The following is a 21,824-nucleotide window of genomic DNA, read 5'->3' on the forward strand; positions in this document are numbered from 1 at the left end:
TTGAAAATTTGCGCTTTTTCTTTTCAAAAATAACAGATTTCTGAAATATTAATCACAGTTCCGTCGCCGCGTTGCCAACTTAGTTGACCATTTGGCAACACTTACCATTCACACAAAACGGCTCTCCCCCGTTTCGCCGTGACTGCCAAATGCGGCATCTCGCTCTTCCTTTTTCACTTTGTGCGTGTGTGTTTGATGACGGAAAATTGCAAATAGATCGCTGAAAATGGCCAAGAAGAAAAGCGAGGAGCACTCCGGTGCGGATGCGAACGACAGCGACTACACTGAGGAGCCGAACTTCGAGGATCCGCCCAACTTTGTGGACAACATCTCCGATGAAGGTAAGTTTTCCCGACTGCCAGCGCAGCACCAGCGCACGCGGCGATCTAACCTCAATCTGATTCGGAGTCCGTGCGCGATGTGCGAAAGTTTTTGCATATTTAATTAATATTATGTGATGAATTTCAGATCTACTGGGAGACATGCTCGCCCAGCGCCCCTCGGAGGCGGATGGCGTCGAGAGCGTGGTGGTGGTGGACAACATCCCCAAGGTGGAGCCGGTGCGCCTGGAGAAGCTCAAGTCGGTGATCAACAAGCTCTTCTCGCACTGCGGCGACATCGTCAATGTGGTTTATCCCGTGGACGAGGAGGGCAAGACCAAGGGCTACGCCTTCATGGAGTACAAGAAGGCCGAGCAGGCGGAGGAGGCGGTCAAGAAGCTGAACAACCATCGTCTGGACAAGAACCACACCTTTGCGGTGAATCTGTTTACTGATTTCCAGAAGTAGGTTCACAAACTACCCATTAAATCCATCGGATTTACTAAGATACCATCCTCACAGGTACGAGAACATCCCCGAGAAGTGGGAGCCGCCAACCGTGCAGACCTTCAAGGTGCAGAGCGACCTGTACAACTTCATCAACGACCCGGACACCTATGACCAGTACTGCGTGGCCGCCGAGACCGCGCCCAACTGCGTGCAGGTGGGCTTCTGGCAGAACGTCCTGCCTGAGCCCTTCGAGCTGGAGACCCGCGAACGCTTCACCGACACCTTCGTCAAGTGGTCGCCGCTGGGCACCTATGTGGTCACCTTCCACAAGCCCGGCGTGGCCATCTGGGGCGGCAGCAGCTTCCAGAAGATCCAGAAGTTCCCCCACACCGGCACCCAGTTCGTGGAGTTCTCGCCCTGCGAGAATTACCTCGTGACCTATGGTCCCACGCCCACGGGCCAGAAGATCATCATCTGGGACATCCGCACGGGAGCCGAGAAGCGTTCGTTTGTGGCCGATGGCATGTCGGTGCTTTCGATGTTCCGCTGGTCGCACGACGACAAGTTTGTGGCCCGCATGGGCGAGAACTCGATCCACATCTACGAGACGCCCTCGTTCTATCTGCTCGATCTGAAGTCCATCAAGATTCCCGGCATCCGCGGCTTCTCGTGGTCGCCCACGGACAACGTGATCGCCTACTGGGTGGAGGAGCAGAACCAAATACCCGCCCGCGTCACTCTGATGGAGATCCCCAAGAAGCGCGAGACGCGCAACAAGAACCTCTTCCATGTGGCCGACTGCAAGCTGCACTGGCAGAAGTCCGGCGACTATCTGTGCGTCAAGGTGGATCGCTACTCCAAGCTGAAGAAGGACAAGAAGGACCTCGATGTCAAGTTCCTGGGCATGTTCTACAACTTTGAGATCTTCCACATGCGCGAGAAGGAGATTCCCGTCGACTCTGTGGAGATTCGCGAGCTGATCCTCGCCTTCGCCTGGGAGCCCATCGGCAACAAGTTCTCCATCATCCACGGCGAGCCCAACTCGGCCAACGTGAGCTTCTACGAGGTGAACAAGGGCGTGAAGCCCAGTTTGGTCAAGCGCCTGGAGAAGAAGTCGTGCACGCATCTCTTCTGGTCGCCACGCGGCCAGTTCATCGTGATGGCCAATCTCACCATGGGCACCTTTGAGTTTGTGGACTCCACCAATGACTACATCATCAGCGCCTCGCCGGATCACTTCCGCGCCTCCGAGGTCGAGTGGGATCCCACTGGACGCTATGTGGTGACAGGGGTCTCCTCATGGAAGGTGAAGGAGGACACTGGCTTCAACATGTACACGTTCCAGGGACGCATCATCAAGCGCACCATTCTCAAGAACTTCGTGCAGTTCCTGTGGCGCCCGCGTCCACCCACCCTGCTCGGCGAGGAGAAGCAGAAGGAGATCAAGAAGAACCTGAAGAAGTACTACGCCGCCTTCGAGCAGAAGGATCGCCTGCGCCTCACGCGCGCCTCCAAGGAGCTGCTCGAGAAGCGCTCCCAGCTGCGCGAGACCTTCATGGAGTACCGCAACAAGCGCATCGCCGAGTGGCAGGATCAGAAGAGTCGTCGCGTCATGCTGCGTGGGCGTAAGTATATTATATATATATACTATATATAGTATATGTGGAAAAAAAATTGGATTTTAGTTTTAATAATTGGCTTTTCTTTTCACTTTTCCCAAGCTCTATTTTGTGTTAAAATCTTGATTTTCTACCACTTTTAGTTTTTAAGATATCGGTAAAAACTGCATTATTCGCTCGGGACAAAAACAGAAGTGGATTTTGGAAAACTTCATTCAACAACAGAATTTAGCGAACTCTGATGGAATATTTGAATGCGATTACTTTTAGAATGTCGCTGTCAAATGGTTTTGGTTTTACTCAAAAATTGTTTGCCTTTTTTTATGCAGTTTTAAACACATTCGCTCGGGACATTTTTTTTTAGCGTTTTGTAAAGTGCATTTCTTTTTCTCTATCACTCAATTGCTGGCTGTTATGCTTTTAACTTAATAGTTTAACATGTAAATGAAGCATTCAGTACAGAAAAATGTCACATATTAGCATTTCTATTGGATAAATTAACAACAGAAGACAAGTCCAAAAAATAACAAAAAAGAAGCAAAAAACTAATTTTTGCGTATATTAATGGGGTTTGTCATAAAAATAATCAAACGGCTCTCAAAATTTTTAGTTTAGGTCAGGATCAAACTATTTAGAAATTAATGTCGGGACAAAATCATGTGGAATTATGTTTTATTTAAGTTTCAAGAATGTTGGCTTTGTGGACTTTTTGGTGGAAGTGCCCATATATACTATATACTACTACTTGGAAAAGATTTTCATTTTAAAAGAATCCTTGCTAAACTATATTTTCCTTTCCCCCAACAGATGTGGACACAGACAACTTGGAAACTGAGGAAGTGGATGAAGAGATTGTTGAATTTTTAGTCAAGGAAGAAGTCACCCTGCTGGAGTAGACGACCCCCCCGAACGCCCCACAAACGCTGTCGTCCCCTGCCTGCTTCGAAGCGATCCTGTCGCCTCACCTTTCGTGTCCGGGACGCGTCTACGTCCTGGTTGATGCCAGGACCCCAACCCATTATCCAATCCAGTAGCACGCGTCTGTCTGCTTGCATAAACAACTCTAAGCGGAACCTTTGCCTATACATACAACATACGAATTATAAGCCCTAAAGTAAACTCCCGAACAAAATCACTTTTCCTAAACATAATAACTAATTAAATGACCTTTATTGAGCACACCCCTCCTCCCTCCAGTATGCCTAAAAGTAGATTTGCGATGTATTTGTATGTAAACAGCAAAAAGAAAACGAAAACAAAATATGTTCGGGGTATGTTTTTATTTTTGTTCAAAGGTTTGTTGCCATTGGCAACCGGAAAAAAGGCAAAGCAGGCGGAGTATTACTAGTTTAGTGTTTGGATTGAAAATACAATTATGGAGAACACTTCACCCAAGAAGAGTTTAAAGAAGAAACGGAAGACCCACACGACTAGGAGCTACCGGAAAAGGGAGCAGGAGGTGCAAAAGCTGCTGAAGGAAACGGAGGAAACCACTCCTAGTGAGGAACTGGACTTTGAGGCACTTGGCCTGCAGTTCTTCCATGGAAACGAGGGTGAGGTGGCGCAGGAAAAGGACTCCCCGGTGCAGCAAAGCGTTGGCCAGGAGAGCGATGAGGATTCTGGCGGGGAACTGCCCACGGAATCTCCCTCCCGAACATTTATACAAATCGATCTAGAGGATCCACCGGTGGTCTGGAATCAGCTCTTCAAGCAGCGCCACTTCTACGATGAGAGTTTACTCTATCGACCCAGTAACACGCTGCACTTTCAGTTGCAATTGGGTGAAAATCAGATGAAGAATGCCCAGATCCGCCTGCTGAATCGCTACCAGGAGCAGGCCAAAAGCGAGTCCACCAAACTGAGCTCCGAACTGATGGCCCAGCTAAGTGGGGCTTCACCTCCTAACTTTCTGCTGAATGACCAACTCTATCGCAGTGTCTGCCGAAAGGAGTTCCAGAGCGTGTTCTTCACCCCCAAGTTTCCAGATGAATTCCAGGGATTGCCCACCAGACGCTGCTTGAAGCTCAGCCTGAAGCAACTCCGTTTCAGCCAGCATCCGCAGCTCCTAGAGGAGCACCGAATGGCGCAGCAATTGGAGGATCTCTACGATGTCTACCGACAGCAGAAGAAACTAAAGATCTGCAGGAAACTGAGGGAGGAACTGGAGATTGCCCGACAGGTGGCCCTCAAGCTGCTCGCCTCAGCTGGCCAGGATCAGACGGCGGAGGTGAAGCGGCAATTGAAGCTCACCAGGCAGCTAAGGCAACGATATTACTCCGAATCGGCTGCCCAGCGTAATCTCCTCCAGCGCCTGCTGAGGGAGTGGGCCAAGCTGAAGGAGCTGCGGCGGCAGCAGCGCTTCCAGTGCACCCGCTTCCAGCTGGGTCTCCGGGTCATACATCCTCCCGATCTGGAGGCCTCCTATTTCGCCTGGAAGGAGAGCTTCGAAACGGATCTAGTTGAGGTCTATCGCGAGCATCTGGAGATCTTTTACACCCGCCTGCGTCTGTGGACCGAGCAGAACTCGAGGAGCCGCAAGTCTCCTGGCCACTCGAAGCCTCCAAGAAAGCCCCAATTCGATCGGGTGATGGCCAGCCTGAGGAAGGATTACGACAAGGCCTTCCAGGACCCCGAGGAACCTTTTGTGGAGGTCTTCCGCCTGCATGCGGACGAAGCCGCCGCCAGGTTGTCTATTCCCGGCGAGGATCAGCTGCCCAAGGCGCGCAACTACTTCCTCAAGATCTTCCTGGACGGCCAGTTTGTGGGCCAGAGCAGGAGCTATCGCCTGGAGCCGGATCTCCTCATTTCCATCAACGAGTGCATTGGAGTGCTGCTGGAGAGGACGCTGCCGGAGAATCTGAACATATGGGTGGGTACTTTGGGTATTTTGGAAGCTTCTAGGTGCTATAAATATTTACCACTTCACTGATAAAGACATGAATAAGAAATTATACTAGTTTTAATGATATTTCTTATCAGATATAAGATTATATGCATTCAAATTAGAATTTAAATTGAAAAAACCATATCCAATATCTTTTTAACATTATTCTATGGTAAAACTGATATATATAAGTTTACCTTTTAATATCAAAATGATCTTAAAACTTTATTTCTTCTGTGTAGAGCTCAATGAAAAACCCAAATCAAATTGAAAAAAATTATAATACCCTCTGCAAGGGTATAAAAACCATATCAACCATCTTTTTAACATTATTCAATGGTAAAACGCACAAATTTACCTTTTAATATCAAATTGATCTTAAATCTTTATTTCTTCTGTGTACAGCTCTATGAGAAATCCAAATCAAATTAAAAAAACCATATCCAATATCTTTTTAAAATTATTCAATGGTAAAACTGATACGTATAAATTTTCCTTTTAATATCAAAATGATCCTACAACTTTATTTCTTCTGTGTAGAGCTCTATGAGAAATCCAAATCAAATTGAAAAAAATTATAATACTCTCTGCAAGGGTATAAAAACCATATCGAATATCTTTTTAACTTTATTGAATGGTAAAACTGACACGCACAAATTTACCTTTTAATATCAAATTGATCCTGAAACTTTATTTCTTCTATGTACAGCTCTATGAGAAATCCACCTTGACGCCAAAGAGTCGCCGTTTGGCCCAGATGAGCACGCCGCTGCTGTTGAGCTCCAAGGAGGATGCAATGCAGGAGAAGCTCAGTTTCCAGACCTCCTCCTCCTCCAGCCAGTTGGCAGGTGATGTTTATCTGTGCTACGAGTACCGAAGCACCGAGGGAAGGGGAGGTGCCCTCCACCTGGACGATGTGCAAAGACTACCGGATGCACTGCGTCAGACTTTGGTGCCGCCGAGACTGCCCGCTCTGCCGAAGGCTTCCAAGGAGCTGGTGACTCCTAGACCGCCGAGTGGAAGGACCAAAAAGAGCCTACTGCCTCCGCTGATCTTCGCGGAACAGCAGCTGCAATTCTGTGGCATTGAGGTGCTTCTGGAGAGCCGCCGCTTCCAGTTACTCCACTCCCGCCATCAGCAGCGCAATCTGCACACCAAGCAGCTGCGCTTTGTGCCTGCTTTGGAGCAGGAGATCTCGGAGGAGGAGCCGCTGCCAGATGGCCGAGGAGCCGTGCAGCTCCTGGAACCGGGCACCTACTGGAACCCCATCGATCTGCACAAGCATCGCGGGCGGAAGTTCCTCCAGCTGCTGTACGAGGTGATCAGCAGCCAGAGTGCCAGGAGGGCCAAGGCCCTGCAGACGCCTCTGCCGCTGCTGCTCCTGGCCGAGGATGCGGATCACTCAGCGGCCACCGGTTGGACGGCTCTTTGGCGGGCCATCTGCTCCGTTTTCCAGGCACAACCAGCCACCCTGCCCAGGGAACCACCCGCTTGGTCGGGCCACCAATCCGGACCCGATCTCTTCAAGCACTTCTGCGTCTCTTTGCATGTGGTCAGGGCCACGGGAGTGCCGGTGCGCAGTCGCCACATCCTCAATCTCAACGAGCGGCGCACCAGCGCTGGAGGCGATATGGGCACCAGTTTGTTTGTCACGCAGAGTGAGTAACTATTGCAATTGGGTACTCAGTCGATTGCAATCTCTATAAGCAAAAAAAAGAAGAAATTAATCAGAATTTATTATCAGAAATGAATTGATTACTTTTTGATCTATATTATCTCTATTTAAATACCTTAGGAAATTGACGATTTGAGGGTTGGGGACTACAAAAACTTATCAAATCAGCTAATTATTTGCGTTTTGAACTATAAAATATATGCTTAATTGTTATAACCACTCCGAGCTTTGATAAGGAACCCCTCCTTAAGATTAAAATGACTCATTAAATGAAAATGTTTAATAGAAACCTCTTAAATTCCTTAAGATTCTTAAGTTAAGAACAAGATGGGTAGGGGATTCTTAAATTGGTTTTTACACTCAGAAAATAAATTGTCCTTAATTTAAGTCTATTGACTTTGATTTAAGAAATGGCTTTATATTAGTCTATACGTGGACTTAAAAATTTTCATCCCATGTAAATTTTAAGTTCAAATGGGCTACAAATGGACTTAAGTCCATGTTGCAGTCCATATGGCCTTAGGTCCATTTTTAGTCCGTTTAGACTTAAAATGTATATGGGATGAAAACTTTTAGGTCCATGTATGCCTTATTTAGGCATTTTTAGTCCATCGTTCCTTAATTTAAAGCCCGTGGACTTAAATCAATGTAATTTTTTTTTCTGGGTGTAACGCTTTTAAAGTTTTGAAAGGAGACCTTGGTCTTAAAATGACTTATTTAACTGAAATATTTTAAATAAACCTCTTAACTTCCTCCAGAAATTAATTTTAAAAGCTAATTAATAATTGTTGAAGAAATCATTCCAATAAAATGACTCATTTAACGGGAACCTTTCCTTTAACTTCCTTTAGATAATTCTGATAATTATAATCTCTCATCCTCCTTCAGCTCTGATGTACTCCAATGTGCGACCCTTTGTGACCCTGAGCTATGGCCAGCGTTTGTGCCGGAGTCGCACCGCCGAGGGCAGCAATCCCACGTGGAACGAGCAACTGCAGCTGCAGATCAACAGCCAGTTTGGTGATCTTCGCGAGGATCTCAAGATCAGTTTGTTCGACGAACTAATAGAGCAGCAGTACAGCGATGAGGCCTCTGATGTCTATCAGCGGGTGCAGTGCAACTGGTTGGGGGAGTTCCGGGTGCCCATCAATAGTCTGCTGGCCAGTCGAAAGGTAATATATATTTATATTATCCACTAAAACTAACCCTTAAATATCCCTAGTTTGAAGGATGTATTGAGTTAACCATGCCCAAAGTCTTGGTGGGCTATAAGAGACCTCTGATAGACTCGGTGACCAACATGTCCACGGATCAGTATCCCGAGTTCAAGGAGGCAGTGCATCTGTGGTTCTACCTGAGCATCGAGCCCAGTGGCGGCGACCTGTTGCCCCTGCAATCGAGTGCCTTGGCCTGTGCCGAAATGCCGGAGATTCAGCAATATTTAGGTGAGAGGCGCTTGGAGCTGCTGCAACTGTTGCCGCAACCTCAGCGGTATGTGGAACCTCTGGTATGCACGGCTCAGGGGAAGAGGGTGTGCCTCACCAGGCTCCTGGATGCAGTGCCTCTGCCGCCGTCGGTGGCCTCGGGGGAGAGTCCCCTGGAGAGCTCCTGTCGCTTTGTTTCGCTGCTTAGCCAGTACCGCAGCTATGATCCCTGCCAGGGATTCCGAGGCGTTTGGCTGGACAATCAGGCTTTGCTCGACAGCACTTGGTGTTCGGTCAAGGATCTGGGAGTGCTGCTGTGTAACTACTTACTATCCTTGGGCCTGGAATGCTGGCTGATCCTTGGGGTGGCCTGTCCCCATGGCGAGTGCTCCTTTGTGCTCTTCCGCCAGCCGGAAACTGCCGAGCTTTTCCTTGTCTGCCCTTCGAATGGCAAGAGATATCAACTGCAGGATGTTCACTGTCCTTTAAGAAGAATATTTTGTGTGGTGGGAAAACAGAATGTGAGTCAAGGGATATTACTTACCTTTCCCTCAATTAATTCCCCTTTTTCCGGCAGATATTTTTCAATATTCAGTCAGAAACCCGTGTCAGCATGACCAATTTCAATCTCAGCGATGGCGCCTGCTGGTTTCCACTCTTCAGCCGACGAGTTCCTGCCCCCCAGAGTGGCGTCCAAAAGTTGGACTACCTGTACAAGAGGAACTACGAACTCAGTCAGCTGCAGAAGCACATCGAGCGGAAGGTCATGAAGAAGATTAGTGCCTGGCGCACCACCAGGAAAACCATCTGGAATCGGTGGGTATTTCTCTTGATAACTCTTGGATTACCTATAAATTATGGTTGTAAACTAATCCACAGAGCCTTTCAACCGCGTCTCCAGAAAATCCTCTGCGATATGGAAAACCTATCCACCTTCTCCAGAGGTCGATATGATGAGCCTATTTACAGCGAGCAACTGGAAAGGGAATTTCCCAACTACAGAGTAAGTAGGTTACCCCCAAAAAAAAATCGATATGAAACGTATATCGATTTTACATTACTAAAGATCAATTTTACCTAGTCGAAAAAAGTATTTCATGTAAAAACGATATGGAATTTGCATGACCTGAAATTTACTGAAATGTTATCAAAAAAAGGAAATATAATTAAATGATCCCAACAGGGATTTCACATGTCGTAAAAGTGAATGCCTAACTTTTCATCACCTCTTAAGTTTTTTACGCCCTGATTAATGTGTCAAGATATCAATTTATTGGTATAATTATTTTATTGGTGTTTCCAATGAACAAGCTACCCGTTTTCAAGATTTCAAATTCTAGTAAAATTCTTAGAAAACCTTCTTTTTATATTTCAAATCAAAGGTCATAAATATAGCCTGCATAGAACTTTCCACTGGTAGCGCTTCACCCGTTGAATTCACAAATCGACCCCTGCCCTACCCCACCCCACACCTTCATTACTTCATCAATCACTATCGTAATCGATCACTAACCCCGCCTGATTTTCCACCCAGCTCTACGGCTTCACCCTCAACTTTGCGTACACCAATCTGGCGGCGATATCGGAGCGCATCCGGACCACCTGCATCCACTACAACCACGACGCTTCGGTGGAGTTCTGCGTGGCGGTCCATCTACATGCCCACGCCAACGACGTGCTCTCCGTTTGGCTTTTCCTGCTCTCCATGGTGCCACTGGTGGTGTGATGATTCACCAGTGAACTCATCGAAATGCCAGAGGCAATCCCCCATTTCCATGAGGGATTCGATTCGAACTCGTAATCGCTATCAGTTTACAGAATGATTTTTATCGCACGCCGCACAACTGTCGACCGAAAAGAAATCTATTTAATTTGGTTTACAGCCCGAAAAATGTATATATATGTATTTATAGAAAGAAGAAAAAAATAGTAGTGATAAGGCGGTGACGGGGACGCAGGTACCAAATGGCGCACCTGGCGCGGGGTTAGTTCGCCGCGCACCCTACAACCGTCCACATCGCTTTGTATCGCCTGACATCGCATTTCACAAGCCCATGTCCAAAAGCATGTTCCAAAAGCTGGCCGAGGATTATGCGAAGTTCAAACGCTACGTGAAATGGCTGTATTTGCTCTACGAGCTGAACACACAGATTGCCATTTGTGAGCCCTGGGAAAAGGTGTTCTTGAGTAAGTAGTTTAGGGCTTGTGTCCTCGGGATAGATTATCACCTAGCCATAAAAAGCGACAAAGTAACTTTGGCGCGATATATTGTCTTTACTCATCGATATCTTATCTTTGCCGGTCAGTCGGTCGGTCTTAGTCATTTCAACGGACGGTGAACAGCCGACCAGCTAATGGATTGCTACACATGTCTCACCAGGCTATTTTTTCTATGTTTCTAGATGTTCTCCTCGGCAGCTGCGTCTCCTTGATCGTCTACGCATCCATCGCCTTTGTGCCCGGCTACTGTGCGACTGTCTTCCACCTCCTGTGGCCCCTGACCAGCATGCAAAATCTCACCAGCGCCTGTAACTCGAATATTGAGGGCTTCTGCGGCAACGAAAGTGGAGCAGTAATCACATAATCTTAGTTTAGCTTATCTTAATCAATAAATAATTAAAAATTTAACGGTTCTGTTTGAATATCAGTTTGAATATGTGCAGCATTGCCAGGTGTAAGGGATAGTAGGGACAGCAACCGGGGTTTGTGTCTCTGCTAGCGATTGGTTTAAGCGATATTAATCGAGCATATCCAGAAATCATCGAAATCACCATTTGTTTCCAGCTTGTTTATATTTTGCGGTTTGGTTTTTTAGTTTAATGAATTAGTTTAACCATGCCCAACGACAAGCGCACTGTTTATGTGGGCGGCCTGGCCGACGAGGTGACTGAGAGGCTGCTGAACAATGCCTTCATACCGTTTGGCGACATTGCAGACATCCAAATGCCGGCGGACTACGAATCACAACGCCACCGGGGATTCGCTTTCATAGAATACGAACAGAGCGAGGATGCAGCGGCTGCAATAGATAATATGGTGGGTAAGCCCTTAAAATAGATGAACTACAACTTATAGTACCTCTTCCAGAACGACTCCGAGCTCTGTGGCCGCACAATCCGCGTGAACTTAGCCAAACCGGTGCGCGTGAAAGAGGACAGTTTCAAGCCCGTTTGGGCGGACGACGACTGGTTGCAGAAGCATGCGGGCGCCACACTGCAGCCGGAAGGCGATCCGGAGGCCGAGAAGGAGGAGGCCACCCCCTCCACGGGGCCGGCAGTCATCGAAAAGGCCGAGAAACGCAACCCACAGGTGTTCTTCGACGTTCGGATTGGCGGCAACGATGCCGGCCGCATTGTGATGCTCCTGCGGGCGGATGTGGTGCCCAAGACGGCGGAGAACTTCCGCCAGCTGTGCACCCACGAGCAGGGCTACGGCTACAAGGGCTGCTCCTTTCACCGCGTGATTCCAGAGTTTGTAGGTTGATTATATCTATTATTTATACCAGTTCCTAACTATATCCCCTATGATAGATGTGCCAAGGAGGCGACTTTACCAACAACAACGGCACTGGCGGCAAGTCCATCTACGGCAAGAAGTTCAACGACGAGAACTTCAGCCTGAAACACAACAGTTTCGGCACTCTGTCCATGGCCAACTCGGGTGCGAACACCAATGGCTCGCAGTTCTTCATCTGCACCACGAAAACCGACTGGCTGGACAACAAGCATGTGGTCTTCGGTCATGTCATCAGCGGCGCCGATGTCGTGCGCAAGATGGAGCGATGCGGCTCCAAGACGGGCACGCCCAGCCAAAAGATTGTCATCTACGCGTGCGGGGAACTCAAATAAAGACGTACTCTTCAACGTTCGCATTTATTGAAAAATCCACTAAGTCATATAGGTGAAAAAGCTGCAGGCGAATCCTACTGGAAGTAGGTCCTGGGCTTCCTGAACGAGAACAGCTTCCTGTTGCCCTTGTGGTGGACACGCTGGACCAGCGGGAACTTGATCTTGGAGTCGTGGAACTGCTTGACGTGCACGCGGCGCGTCTTGGCGGCAGCGATCGAGTCAACCTTGATGATCTGAATGGAGTGGGCGCGGGCGCGGTGGCGGGCTCCCATGTCGCGGTAGCACTGAGTGACGGCACCGCCGACGGTCAGGTCGCGGTACTCGCGGTACATGTTGTGGGTGCCGGAGCGGGAATCGTAGCGCAGCCAGATGCCAAAGTTCTTGATCTTAATGGGAGAGGTCTCGTACACCTGCTTGATGGACACGATCTCGCCGGTGGTCTTCTTGAACTTCTTCAGCTGGCGCAGGAAGTACCAGAAGCGGGATTTCGCGACAATGTTGTCGGGAGCGAAAATGCGCATCTTGTAGAGCGGCGTCTGGGGCTCCTTCTCGCTGGGCAGCTTGCGGCCCACGACCTCGTACTCCTTCAACTGTAAAGGGGTTTTGGTTTTAGTTTAAAGGGTCTTGAGAACGTTGTAAACAAATGTGGGCAGTTTAGGCAAACAAACACACGCATGTCGATTTTTCTAGGTTATGTTTTTCGGCAACGCAGATTTGTTTTTTAAAACCATTTAAAAGGTCTGCTTTATATAGGGGCCCTTTAAGCACCCTTCACTACATCTGTTAATTACTTTAACTTAGCGAAGTAAGCCATTTCTTCAAGAAAATTGGCCAGACAAACTGCGTCGACGACACTTTTTGCTCCCAAGTCGTTTTTCACACAGAAATAGCGCAGTTTTACGAAACTCAACGACTGCATTGCATGCTCTATTTGTTTGCCCAGCTGTTGCACATATTTTCAACGCAAATAATGATTGCTTAAATCATTTTTTTGCTAAATACTAACCAATCCCTTGGCTCTCATGTTGGACGTTCACGCGAAAAGGAAACGGAAAGAGCTTGTCAAATCGAGATGACACTGAACCGCGATTCAGGGCTGGCGAAAACTATCGATAGGTGAACTGGGAGAATGGTAATGAATGAAATGGGTTAATTAGGGCTATAAAATCGTCATTGGTATTAATTTTTGCTAATTATAATTATAATTTAATTCGATTTCATCTTTAATTAATAGTTACAACTATTTTTAGGACTATTCACCAACAATCGATACTTTTACACTGCACCGCGGACAAACCACGCAGCGATGCCCGCCGCACGGTTGCATTTTTGGCAGTCACACCAGCACGCTGCGCGACCTATCGAACCATCGCCCATCGCTAGCTTCTGCGCGTGTTTCAATGCCCTGGCTGTAAAAAAAGGCGAAAAATATTGCTAAAAACTTGTTTTTCACGCGTAATTCGAGCGCTCCTCGCAGCCAAATTGTGCAACACCCGAGCCACACACAATACCCCAGGTGTTGCAACTGAAATACGGCGGAAAAGTGCGCGCACAAAGTGAGCAGAACATAAAATGCAAAGCGTGGACGGCGACGTGCAAAAAGAAGAAAATTTTATACCCCTCACGAGAGACGCGCAAAAAGGCGAAAAGACGAATATTCCGTGCCGTTCGTCGGGACTGCGTTAAAGTGCCATTGCGTGCAGTTGTGAAATCCGCTTGCATAACGCAACGCGAGTCCTGCCCGTTTATAAACAATTGAAACCAGGCGTAAATTGTATAAGTACGCCGAAGGGGTGGGGGCACCCCGTCTCGGTCTCCGTCTCGGCCAATCCAATCCCATCCGCTGGGCAAAAATCTCTCGGCCTCTCGGATTCGGTCTCTTTTGGTTCAGTTGTGCAGCGAACTTCCGTGAAATCGGTTGTTGTTTTGGCTACGTTCTCTCTGCGGTTTGCGCGCGTAAAATCTGTCGCTCTCTTGTTTCGCCTCTCTCCCCCACTCTCTATCTGCCGCCTACGATTTGTGGGAAAATTCTACCTAAGCAGCGGTACAGCAACAACAACGGCGAAGCAGCAAAGACAAATACAAATACAACAACAAACAACAGGAGGAGAGCAGGTAAATAAACGTGCATAATTGCTGTACATGTGATTGTAGTGTCCATTCCAAGAATGTTTCAAGTAAATTCGTTTATTTTTAGCAGTAAGTTGCTCTCTTTGGCTGGCTTTTTGCCGTTTTGCTACCATTTATTTGGTATTTTCAATTATTTTGGCATTAATTTTTGCGCCAGGGCTGCAAGAGAACTCGCTCAATGACCGGTGATTTTCGTGCAATGTTTATGCCGTGCAAATATGCTGATCAGGAAAACAAACAACGTATATTCGCGCGCATAAACGATAGATTTTGTTTTTGTCGAAATGCCAAACCTAATATCTCACGTAATAATAAATTCATTTCATTTCGCTTTCAGCTGCGTAGAGAACAACGAAAGAGCGAGAACCGGAACGGATTCAACGCCAACGGCATGCAAAGGTAGTGAATATAATAATTATTGGCCCAAAGTGCGTTTAATCGATTAACGGTTTTGACCCACACAGCGTGTGAATGCAGAAAAGATGATGGAAGCATTGGATCAGCAACAAGCCAAGCTAACGTCCAACCGAGATGATGGAGATGCGGGATCGGGAGCGGGATCGGAAGTGGGAGCCGGAACGGCAGGAGGAGCTGCCGGCGAGGAAGACGACTTCGAGGAGCCTCATCATGCGATGGGCCTGGCGGAGGAGGAGGAAAGCGAGAACAACAACGCCCGGGAGGAGAAGGGCGAGGGAAAGCGGAAAAAGAGCGGCGATGACGTGATAGACTTAACCCTGGCAAATGGCCAGGACTGCAGAGATGCGCCAGAGGAGAAAGAAGAGGCAGAGCTGGCAGAGGAATCTCCCTTGGATGAGGAGAGAGAGGATACATCAGAGGAACCAGCATCTCTCTTGGTTCCAGCAGCAGAAGATCTTGTGAAGCAAGAGATGTGCGAAGATAACTTAGAGGACCTCCAAGAACCCCCCAGAATTCCACTCGAAGGAGAGTTCTTAGACGGCATCAAACTGAAGACCGAAGTGGAGGAAAGAGCCGATTCCATAAGTGATAACCAAATGGAGTTCTTGTCCGATGCAGAAGAGCAGCCTGTGGAGTCTCCAGGGGCACCTATTCCGGAACCAGAGAGCGAGGAAGTGGAGGAGAAATATTTCCCATCTGCCAATGAAGATTCCAACAGCCAGGAGGAGGAAAAAGTGTTTACCCCGCCTGTTATTGACCTGGAAACGGACTCGGAATGCGGCGAAAAAGAGTTCTTATCCATCAAAGATCCCAACAGTCCTGTTTTGGAGAATGAAGAACTTAAAGAAGAGTCGCAGGGCTCTATAGATCTTTACAAAGATGCTATTGGTGAGGAGGTTTCCAATGCAGAAGCAGAAACGGATAAGGCGCCATCACCTCCTCCTGCCGACGAATCTCTTTTAGAGGGATCCGATACAGTGGATGCTCCTTCGCTGACCATGGATGTGGATCTTCCAAGCAGCGAGGACGGAGAAGCTCCGCCTGATGTCATTAAAATAGAGTCGGATTCGGAAGATGAAGTTCACACTGATGGTTTGAAGATGAAGGAACCCATAGTGGAGGTTGTTCCGCTGATCAAACTGAATGGGGCTCACCAAGCGTTGAAGGAAGAGCAACAGGAGGAGGAGGCGAAGCAGGAGGAGGAGCAAGTGGAGCCCAAGCAACTGTCTGTGATAACAAACCACATTGGCAACAACAACACACAAGTGGAGCCGCCGCTTTCCCTGATCCTACCCGTTCGCGCCAGCCGTAGCAGGAGCACCAGCAGCAGGAGCAGCACCGTCAGCTCCGCCTCGCAGCCCCAGCTGGTCATCGATCATCCGGAGAGCAGCGAGCACAATAATGCCAGGGTCCAGACGCTGAAGCTTTCCCTGAAGCGCAGGCGCAGCAAAAGTTCCTCCGTCAGCCAACCCGAGAAGCAGACAAAGGCGGACTCCGTCTCCTCGCTGCTCCTGCAACGCCTCCAGGGCCCACCAGTTGCGCCTGCGGAGAGCCAAGTCCTCAGTTGTGCCAAGTGCAATCTACAGTTCGAGTTCGAAGGCTTCCAGCAGCTGAACGAGCACCAGGCCCAGTGCAACGGCATCAGGAGCAGTTCGCAGCAGCTGCTGCAGAAGAAGGAGCGCTTCTTCCGCTGCGCCCAGTGCAGCAGCGTCCACCAGTGCTGGCACTTTTTCCTCCACATGCGGGAAGTACACCAGCGATACATCTGTCTCTACTGCAACCACGTGTATCCCAGTGTGGAGAAGCTGTCGCTGCATCTGGAGAACAAGCACGACATCGACCAGAGTCACTTTGCCAAGGATGCGTGGGCACTGCAGCAGAAGACGGAGGACAGGGCGAGGCATCTCGTCTGCTGCACCTGCCAGGCCACCTTTGTGCAGGGCTCCGAGTTCGAGGATCACGATTGCGCCCAGCTGATGCAGCCGTGTGCTTTGTGCGGTCAAAAGGGTTGCCATGCCATGGGCTGTAAGAATAATAAGAGGAAACCGCTAAGAAGGCGGAGAAAGGTGCGAAGGCAGCCGGAACAGCCTCTGCCTCCGCCTCTGCAGCAGGTGGTTGAACAGCCCCCTGCGCCTACAGAGGTAATACCGGAGCAACAGCAACAGTTACTCATGTTGCCACTGCAACCGGAGCTTCAGAACCTTTTCCCAGCTGAAAACAGTAAGTCAAAGAGCTTCCTTCTATTGAGCACTTTACTAAATCACCTTGTAGTTCCAGAGCCCGTCGAGGATCCTCCAGCGCCGCCCATTCCCAAGTTGGTTGTGCCCAAGATAATGCTGCGCGTGCCCAAAGAGTTTCAGAAGTCTGTGGATGCAGCTCTAAGCAGCACCGATACGGAGGACGAGGAGCAGGATACTACGCAAGCGGTGGAGGAAGCTGCGCCTGCACCAGCCGAGGATTTGCCCTTCGAGGAGGCACCACTTCTTCCACCATCGATTCCCAGCTTTGATGACTCGACTTCGGCCAAGCTGAATCGCGTTCTGGCGGAATTGGAGCGCACCAAGCTGGACATTGAGCGAACCAAGGCGGATATAATCACCAAAAAGCAGTCTAAAATTATCATGGCCCATGCGCAGGTAGAAAATGTTGCGCCACAGGTGGCGGATCCTCCACAGCCGCAGCAGGAGGAGCAGCGTCGTTGGTCACTCACGCCGCCTGCGTCGCCGCACAACAATCACGTCAATCTGCCCGAACCTCCGCCAGCTGTGATCACTGAATTCCAAGATCAACCCGATGCAGTGCGTCGCAACAGCCTGGGCAGTGATTGCATGGACATAGATGACAGCTTGAATGGACCGGAGGATAGCAGGGATCAAGCAGAGGAACAGGAGCACTCTGTAGAGCAAGCAGAGCCTTCACAGGAAAACCCTCAGCTTGCCGAACCGCTTCCCCTTGAGCCACTGCCTTCCGCCGATGGCATTATGGTGGCCGGAGCAGACACGCACACGGTGGACCTTCAATTGGATCGTCCCCTTGACCGATTTTCCATGGTTGACTTCGTACGTCTCTGCTTGAAATCCGTGTACTCCGTTTGCCTGTACTGCAATCATGCCCGCAGGATCGCGGTGAATGGAAAGCAGCTGGTGCTTCATATAATCAGTCAGCACAGGTTCACGGCCACCGTGGACAGCATCACGGCAGAGGAGCTGCACGCGGAGACGATTGTGGCCAGGCTGAAGAGTTTTCTGCCCCATCTAGAGAACGAGTACATGAATGCGGCCAGTTGTTGCAGCCTGGAAGACGGAAAGTATGCAGAGCCGTTCAACGAGCGAATCTACGAGTGCTTCACCTGCCGCTTCGTGACCTCCACGCACAAGGAGCTGTACACGCACAACAGAAGGCTGCACATCAAGTCGAACATAACGTGCGTCATGTGCCAGACGAACTTCTACAGCTACAGTGAGATTCTGTGTCACATTTGTCCCGGCGAAGTGGCTGGCAGTATATACGATCTACAGTTCCGTTGCTGCCTGTGCGAAATGGCTCCACTGCCCTCCGCCTTCCGGCTGATGGTGCACCTGAGGAAACAGCATCAAGCCTGCGACATCTGCCTGGAGGATTGCCAGTCGCAGGCAAAGCTCTCGTCGCACGTGTGGAAGCACAAGCTGCTGCATTTGTGCTATCGCTGCGGCATTGCCTATCGCAACAAGCAGGACATCTCGAAGCATCTGTTCTGGAAGCACGGAACCGAGAGTGCCAGCTGCAAGCAGTGCCTGCAGAAGCGCTGGCGCCACGTCTACCACTTTTGTGTGCCGCCCGCGCAGTTCCCCTGCGAACAGTGCGGCTTTGTCTTCAGCAAGGCCATCTACCTGGAGGTGCATCAGAGGATGCACGCGGGCGATTTTCGCTACGCCTGCACGGAGGAGAATTGCGAGGAGAAGTTTGTGTCGCGCAAGCTTCTGCTGAAGCACGCCAGCAGTCATGTGGTGAAGGAATTGCTTCCAGCAGCTCCCGAGGAGCAGACAAATGATGAAGCTGCTGGCGAAAAGCTGGACGAGATCAAGAAGGAAGCAGAGGAAGGGGGGGAGGAAACAAAAGATGGAGTACAAAATGGGGAGAAACTCTTGCCGGAAACCAATAAAGAGTCTGCCAAGAAGGAGGAATCGGAGGAGACTACTGCAAAAGAGCCGAAGAAGCGTCGCAAAAAGTCCAAGCGCAACAAGGAATCCCTAGAGGACCTCAATCTCATTGCACCCAATCTTTCCGAGTCGGATAGCAGTGATGACAGCGATTCCGATGCACCGAGAAGCAGCCACCAGGAGCAGCCAGTGCTGCCGATGCGATCTTCTGTGGATGACCTGGGCATGCCCAAGGTGATGCTGTCCCCGTCCTCGGAGAGTGATGCCGACGAACTGGAGGGCAAGCCCAAGCTGCAGGATAAGGAAAAGCCTTCAAAAGAAGAAAGCGAGTTAAAAGCGGATGAAGAAACGGAGCCCAAGAAGGAGGAAGAGCAAGTGGATGTCTCGATTTGGAAGAACCTGCTCCAAAATCAGGAAGATCAGGCGGTTAAGGAGGAAGAAAGGGAAGTGGTCAACCAGCCGCCTGCCAAGCTCCACGTTGCCTGGTCCGATCACGATTACTGCAAGTTGCATCGCACTCCGCCACCCTCGCCGGTGAAACAAAAGACCACTGGCAAGTCATCTACGAAAACACCTGGTCAGAATGCCTCGAGCGATAGCGACAGTTCCAGCAGCTCCAGCTCCTCGGACTCGGATTCCTCAAGCTGTTCCTGCGGCTCCAACTGCAGCTGCAGTTCCAGCAACAGCAGCAGTTCCAGCGACGATTCCGACGACTCCGACAGCTCCAATGCTCGCGGATCACCGCAGAAACGTTCTCGCAAGAAGTCTTTAAAACTTAAGAAGAGCTCGGATTCACTCAAGAACGGAAAGGAAAATGAAAGGAATGAGGATCAGGAGAACGTTAGTGAAACAGCTGCCGTGAATGAGAATCCTGCTGCTCCACCTTCGCCCAAACCGCCCATGTACAACGAATCGGATTTCGATACGGCTTTCTCGGATACCGATGAGGAGTTCTACGACTCGCATCCCCAGAAGCTGGCCAATGAACTGCTGGCTCAGAAGCGCGAGGCTCTAATGGCCGAGCATGCACCACTGCGTCCGAGCAACAACTACGATATTGTGGAGAACAGTCGACCTTCGACGCCGTCGCTGCCCGAGGAGGCGTCCGCTTTTGCCGACAAGCGGGAGAGGGTGAGAAACAAGAAGAAGAAACGGGAACGAAAGTCTACGTGCAAGTCGGGCAAGCTGCCGCCGATGGCCAGTACTCCATTGGTCGGAATGTCTGGGATGATGGCGCCACTGGAGCCACCGACTCCTATTCAGCCCCTCCTGGACTCCTCGCTATTTCCCGTCACCCCGCTAACCCATCGCCATTTGCCATCCTCGATGACCAGAATGAGCGAAGGTAGCAGCTGCTCCGATGCCGATGGCCAGTTGAAGCGCTCGAAACGCCAGCGGAGACCCAACAAGTTCTACGGTTACACGAGCGACGATGAGAATATGAGCGCCATTCTGGCGCCACCTCTCCAGGTGGGAATGCAGCTCATCAAGCCGCAGCCGCCACCACAGTTGACCTGGGCCAAGGAGGATCTGCCCACGCCGCCCAAGCAGCGCAACAGGAATAACAATAACAGCAGTCACCACCATCACTCGCACAGCAATGGTGGCTCTGGTGGATTGGGCGGTTCGTCGCGGAAGAGGAGCAAGCAGCAAGCATCTCGCTCGGCCAAGCGTCATAAGCCCGATCGCGAGGATCACTTGCCACCCATTCCCACGCTCAAGATTCGGCCCAGCCTGCTGCCCGCCACAGCTCCGCCGACGGACAGCAGCGAGAGCAGTTCCGAGGATGAGGAAGCCGAGATTAATGTTACCAGCTTGGTGGCGGCTCCGCAAGCAGCGCCGCCTACTCCAGCTCCCCCAGTTCCTCCTCCGGTGGTTCTGCCTGTGCAACCACCACCTCCACCGCCGCCCGCAGCCACTGCTTTCAATCAGCCCATTCCACCCGCCCTGCTGCCCAATCCCGGATTCGCCACGCTGCAGTACTTCAAGGCCAACAACATCAGGTATCCCATTCGACCGCCGGCGGGAGCGCGTCTCGCTCGCGAGGGAGAATCGGTGTACTGCTACTGCCGCTGTCCCTACGACGAGGTCTCCGAGATGATCGCCTGCGACGGGGACAACTGCCTGATCGAGTGGTTCCACTTTGAGTGCGTGGGCATCATGGTGGCGCCGCAGGGCAAGTGGTTCTGCGCCGAGTGCAGACCCAAGTACTCGGAGGGAATCTATCAGGGCGCCAAGCCGCAATAACTGCATCATTGGTTCCTCCAACTATAACTACAAACCCCACTACAGAATGGATTACGCTTATTAATTGATAAAAACATGTAGTCGCTTGTTCTCGGCCATCTGCTGAGAATGAGATATCTATATCTTATCTAAAAACTACTAAACAAAAAAACATTTAGAGTAATAAAGTAACGTATTGTGTAAATTGAGGGCAGATTGTAACCCCAGGCTCAAAATAGCTCTCCGCGGAGAGCCTAAGCTAAGCTAATGCTAATTTAAATATCTGCAAACAGGCTTATCAAATTATATATTTCTCTATTCACTTAAATTGTATGTAAATATCGATGGCTGCATATTCCGCATATGCACTTTGTAAAATAGCTAGATTACGCGAGAGATCCCATAAACACTTAGGAACTAGGCTATACACTTATAAATAGAAGTCCCCAAGTATAGTACATAACTAAATCTACATATATTATACATGTAATGACTATGATTAGAACACAAACAAATCGAAAGCCAGCTGCAAATCGAAATGCAATGGATTATGAGAGAATAAACATGCAACATTGTGAGACGTATACAACAAAAACTATCAAAACTAATTGTCCTAATTTGTTTGGTCAGTCGGCGAAATGGAAATCGAAATCGAAAGCGCTAATATTGGTTCATCAATTTATATGGTAATC

The 21,824-nt window shown here is 49.5% G+C and overlaps 6 protein-coding genes across 6 annotated transcripts; 5 read left to right on the forward strand and 1 right to left on the reverse strand.

Annotated features, from left to right (window-relative positions):
• Window positions 1–157: 157 nt before the first annotated feature.
• eIF3b (eukaryotic translation initiation factor 3 subunit b) lies at window positions 158–3,652 on the forward strand. Its single transcript, XM_017139143.3, has 4 exons — window positions 158–341; window positions 469–784; window positions 843–2,395; window positions 3,197–3,652. The coding sequence occupies exons 1-4, from the start codon at window positions 227–229 to the stop codon at window positions 3,283–3,285; spliced, it is 2,073 nt and encodes a 690-aa protein (XP_016994632.1). The 5' UTR covers window positions 158–226; the 3' UTR covers window positions 3,286–3,652.
• A 65-nt stretch (window positions 3,653–3,717) lies between these two features.
• On the forward strand, window positions 3,718–10,098 carry Cc2d2a (Coiled-coil and C2 domain containing 2A). The gene is made up of 7 exons (XM_017139142.3): window positions 3,718–5,258; window positions 5,983–6,931; window positions 7,837–8,120; window positions 8,171–8,893; window positions 8,950–9,188; window positions 9,252–9,375; window positions 9,907–10,098. The coding sequence occupies exons 1-7, from the start codon at window positions 3,765–3,767 to the stop codon at window positions 10,096–10,098; spliced, it is 4,005 nt and encodes a 1,334-aa protein (XP_016994631.2). The 5' UTR covers window positions 3,718–3,764.
• Window positions 10,099–10,423: 325 nt separating this feature from the next.
• On the forward strand, window positions 10,424–11,000 carry LOC108055696 (serine palmitoyltransferase small subunit B). Its single transcript, XM_017139144.3, has 2 exons — window positions 10,424–10,559; window positions 10,775–11,000. The coding sequence occupies exons 1-2, from the start codon at window positions 10,427–10,429 to the stop codon at window positions 10,954–10,956; spliced, it is 315 nt and encodes a 104-aa protein (XP_016994633.1). The 5' UTR covers window positions 10,424–10,426; the 3' UTR covers window positions 10,957–11,000.
• A 131-nt stretch (window positions 11,001–11,131) lies between these two features.
• Window positions 11,132–12,721, forward strand: cyp33 (peptidylprolyl isomerase cyclophilin-33). Its single transcript, XM_017139170.3, has 3 exons — window positions 11,132–11,408; window positions 11,460–11,846; window positions 11,903–12,721. The coding sequence occupies exons 1-3, from the start codon at window positions 11,208–11,210 to the stop codon at window positions 12,218–12,220; spliced, it is 906 nt and encodes a 301-aa protein (XP_016994659.2). The 5' UTR covers window positions 11,132–11,207; the 3' UTR covers window positions 12,221–12,721.
• On the reverse strand, window positions 12,226–13,355 carry RpL18A (ribosomal protein L18A). Its single transcript, XM_017139171.3, has 2 exons — window positions 13,227–13,355; window positions 12,226–12,810 (listed from the first exon to the last, which is right to left on the reverse strand). Exons 1-2 carry the CDS (start codon window positions 13,242–13,244, stop codon window positions 12,295–12,297), a joined length of 534 nt encoding a protein of 177 aa, XP_016994660.1. The 5' UTR covers window positions 13,245–13,355; the 3' UTR covers window positions 12,226–12,294.
• A 210-nt stretch (window positions 13,356–13,565) lies between these two features.
• Window positions 13,566–21,716, forward strand: MESR4 (misexpression suppressor of ras 4). Its single transcript, XM_017139138.3, has 4 exons — window positions 13,566–14,335; window positions 14,688–14,749; window positions 14,815–16,987; window positions 17,039–21,716. The coding sequence occupies exons 3-4, from the start codon at window positions 14,833–14,835 to the stop codon at window positions 21,151–21,153; spliced, it is 6,270 nt and encodes a 2,089-aa protein (XP_016994627.2). The 5' UTR covers window positions 13,566–14,335; window positions 14,688–14,749; window positions 14,815–14,832; the 3' UTR covers window positions 21,154–21,716.
• Window positions 21,717–21,824: the final 108 nt, after the last annotated feature.

The sequence above is a fragment of the Drosophila takahashii genome, chromosome 2R (genome assembly GCF_030179915.1).
Source record: "Drosophila takahashii strain IR98-3 E-12201 chromosome 2R, DtakHiC1v2, whole genome shotgun sequence".
Lineage (NCBI taxonomy): Eukaryota > Metazoa > Arthropoda > Insecta > Diptera > Drosophilidae > Drosophila > Drosophila takahashii.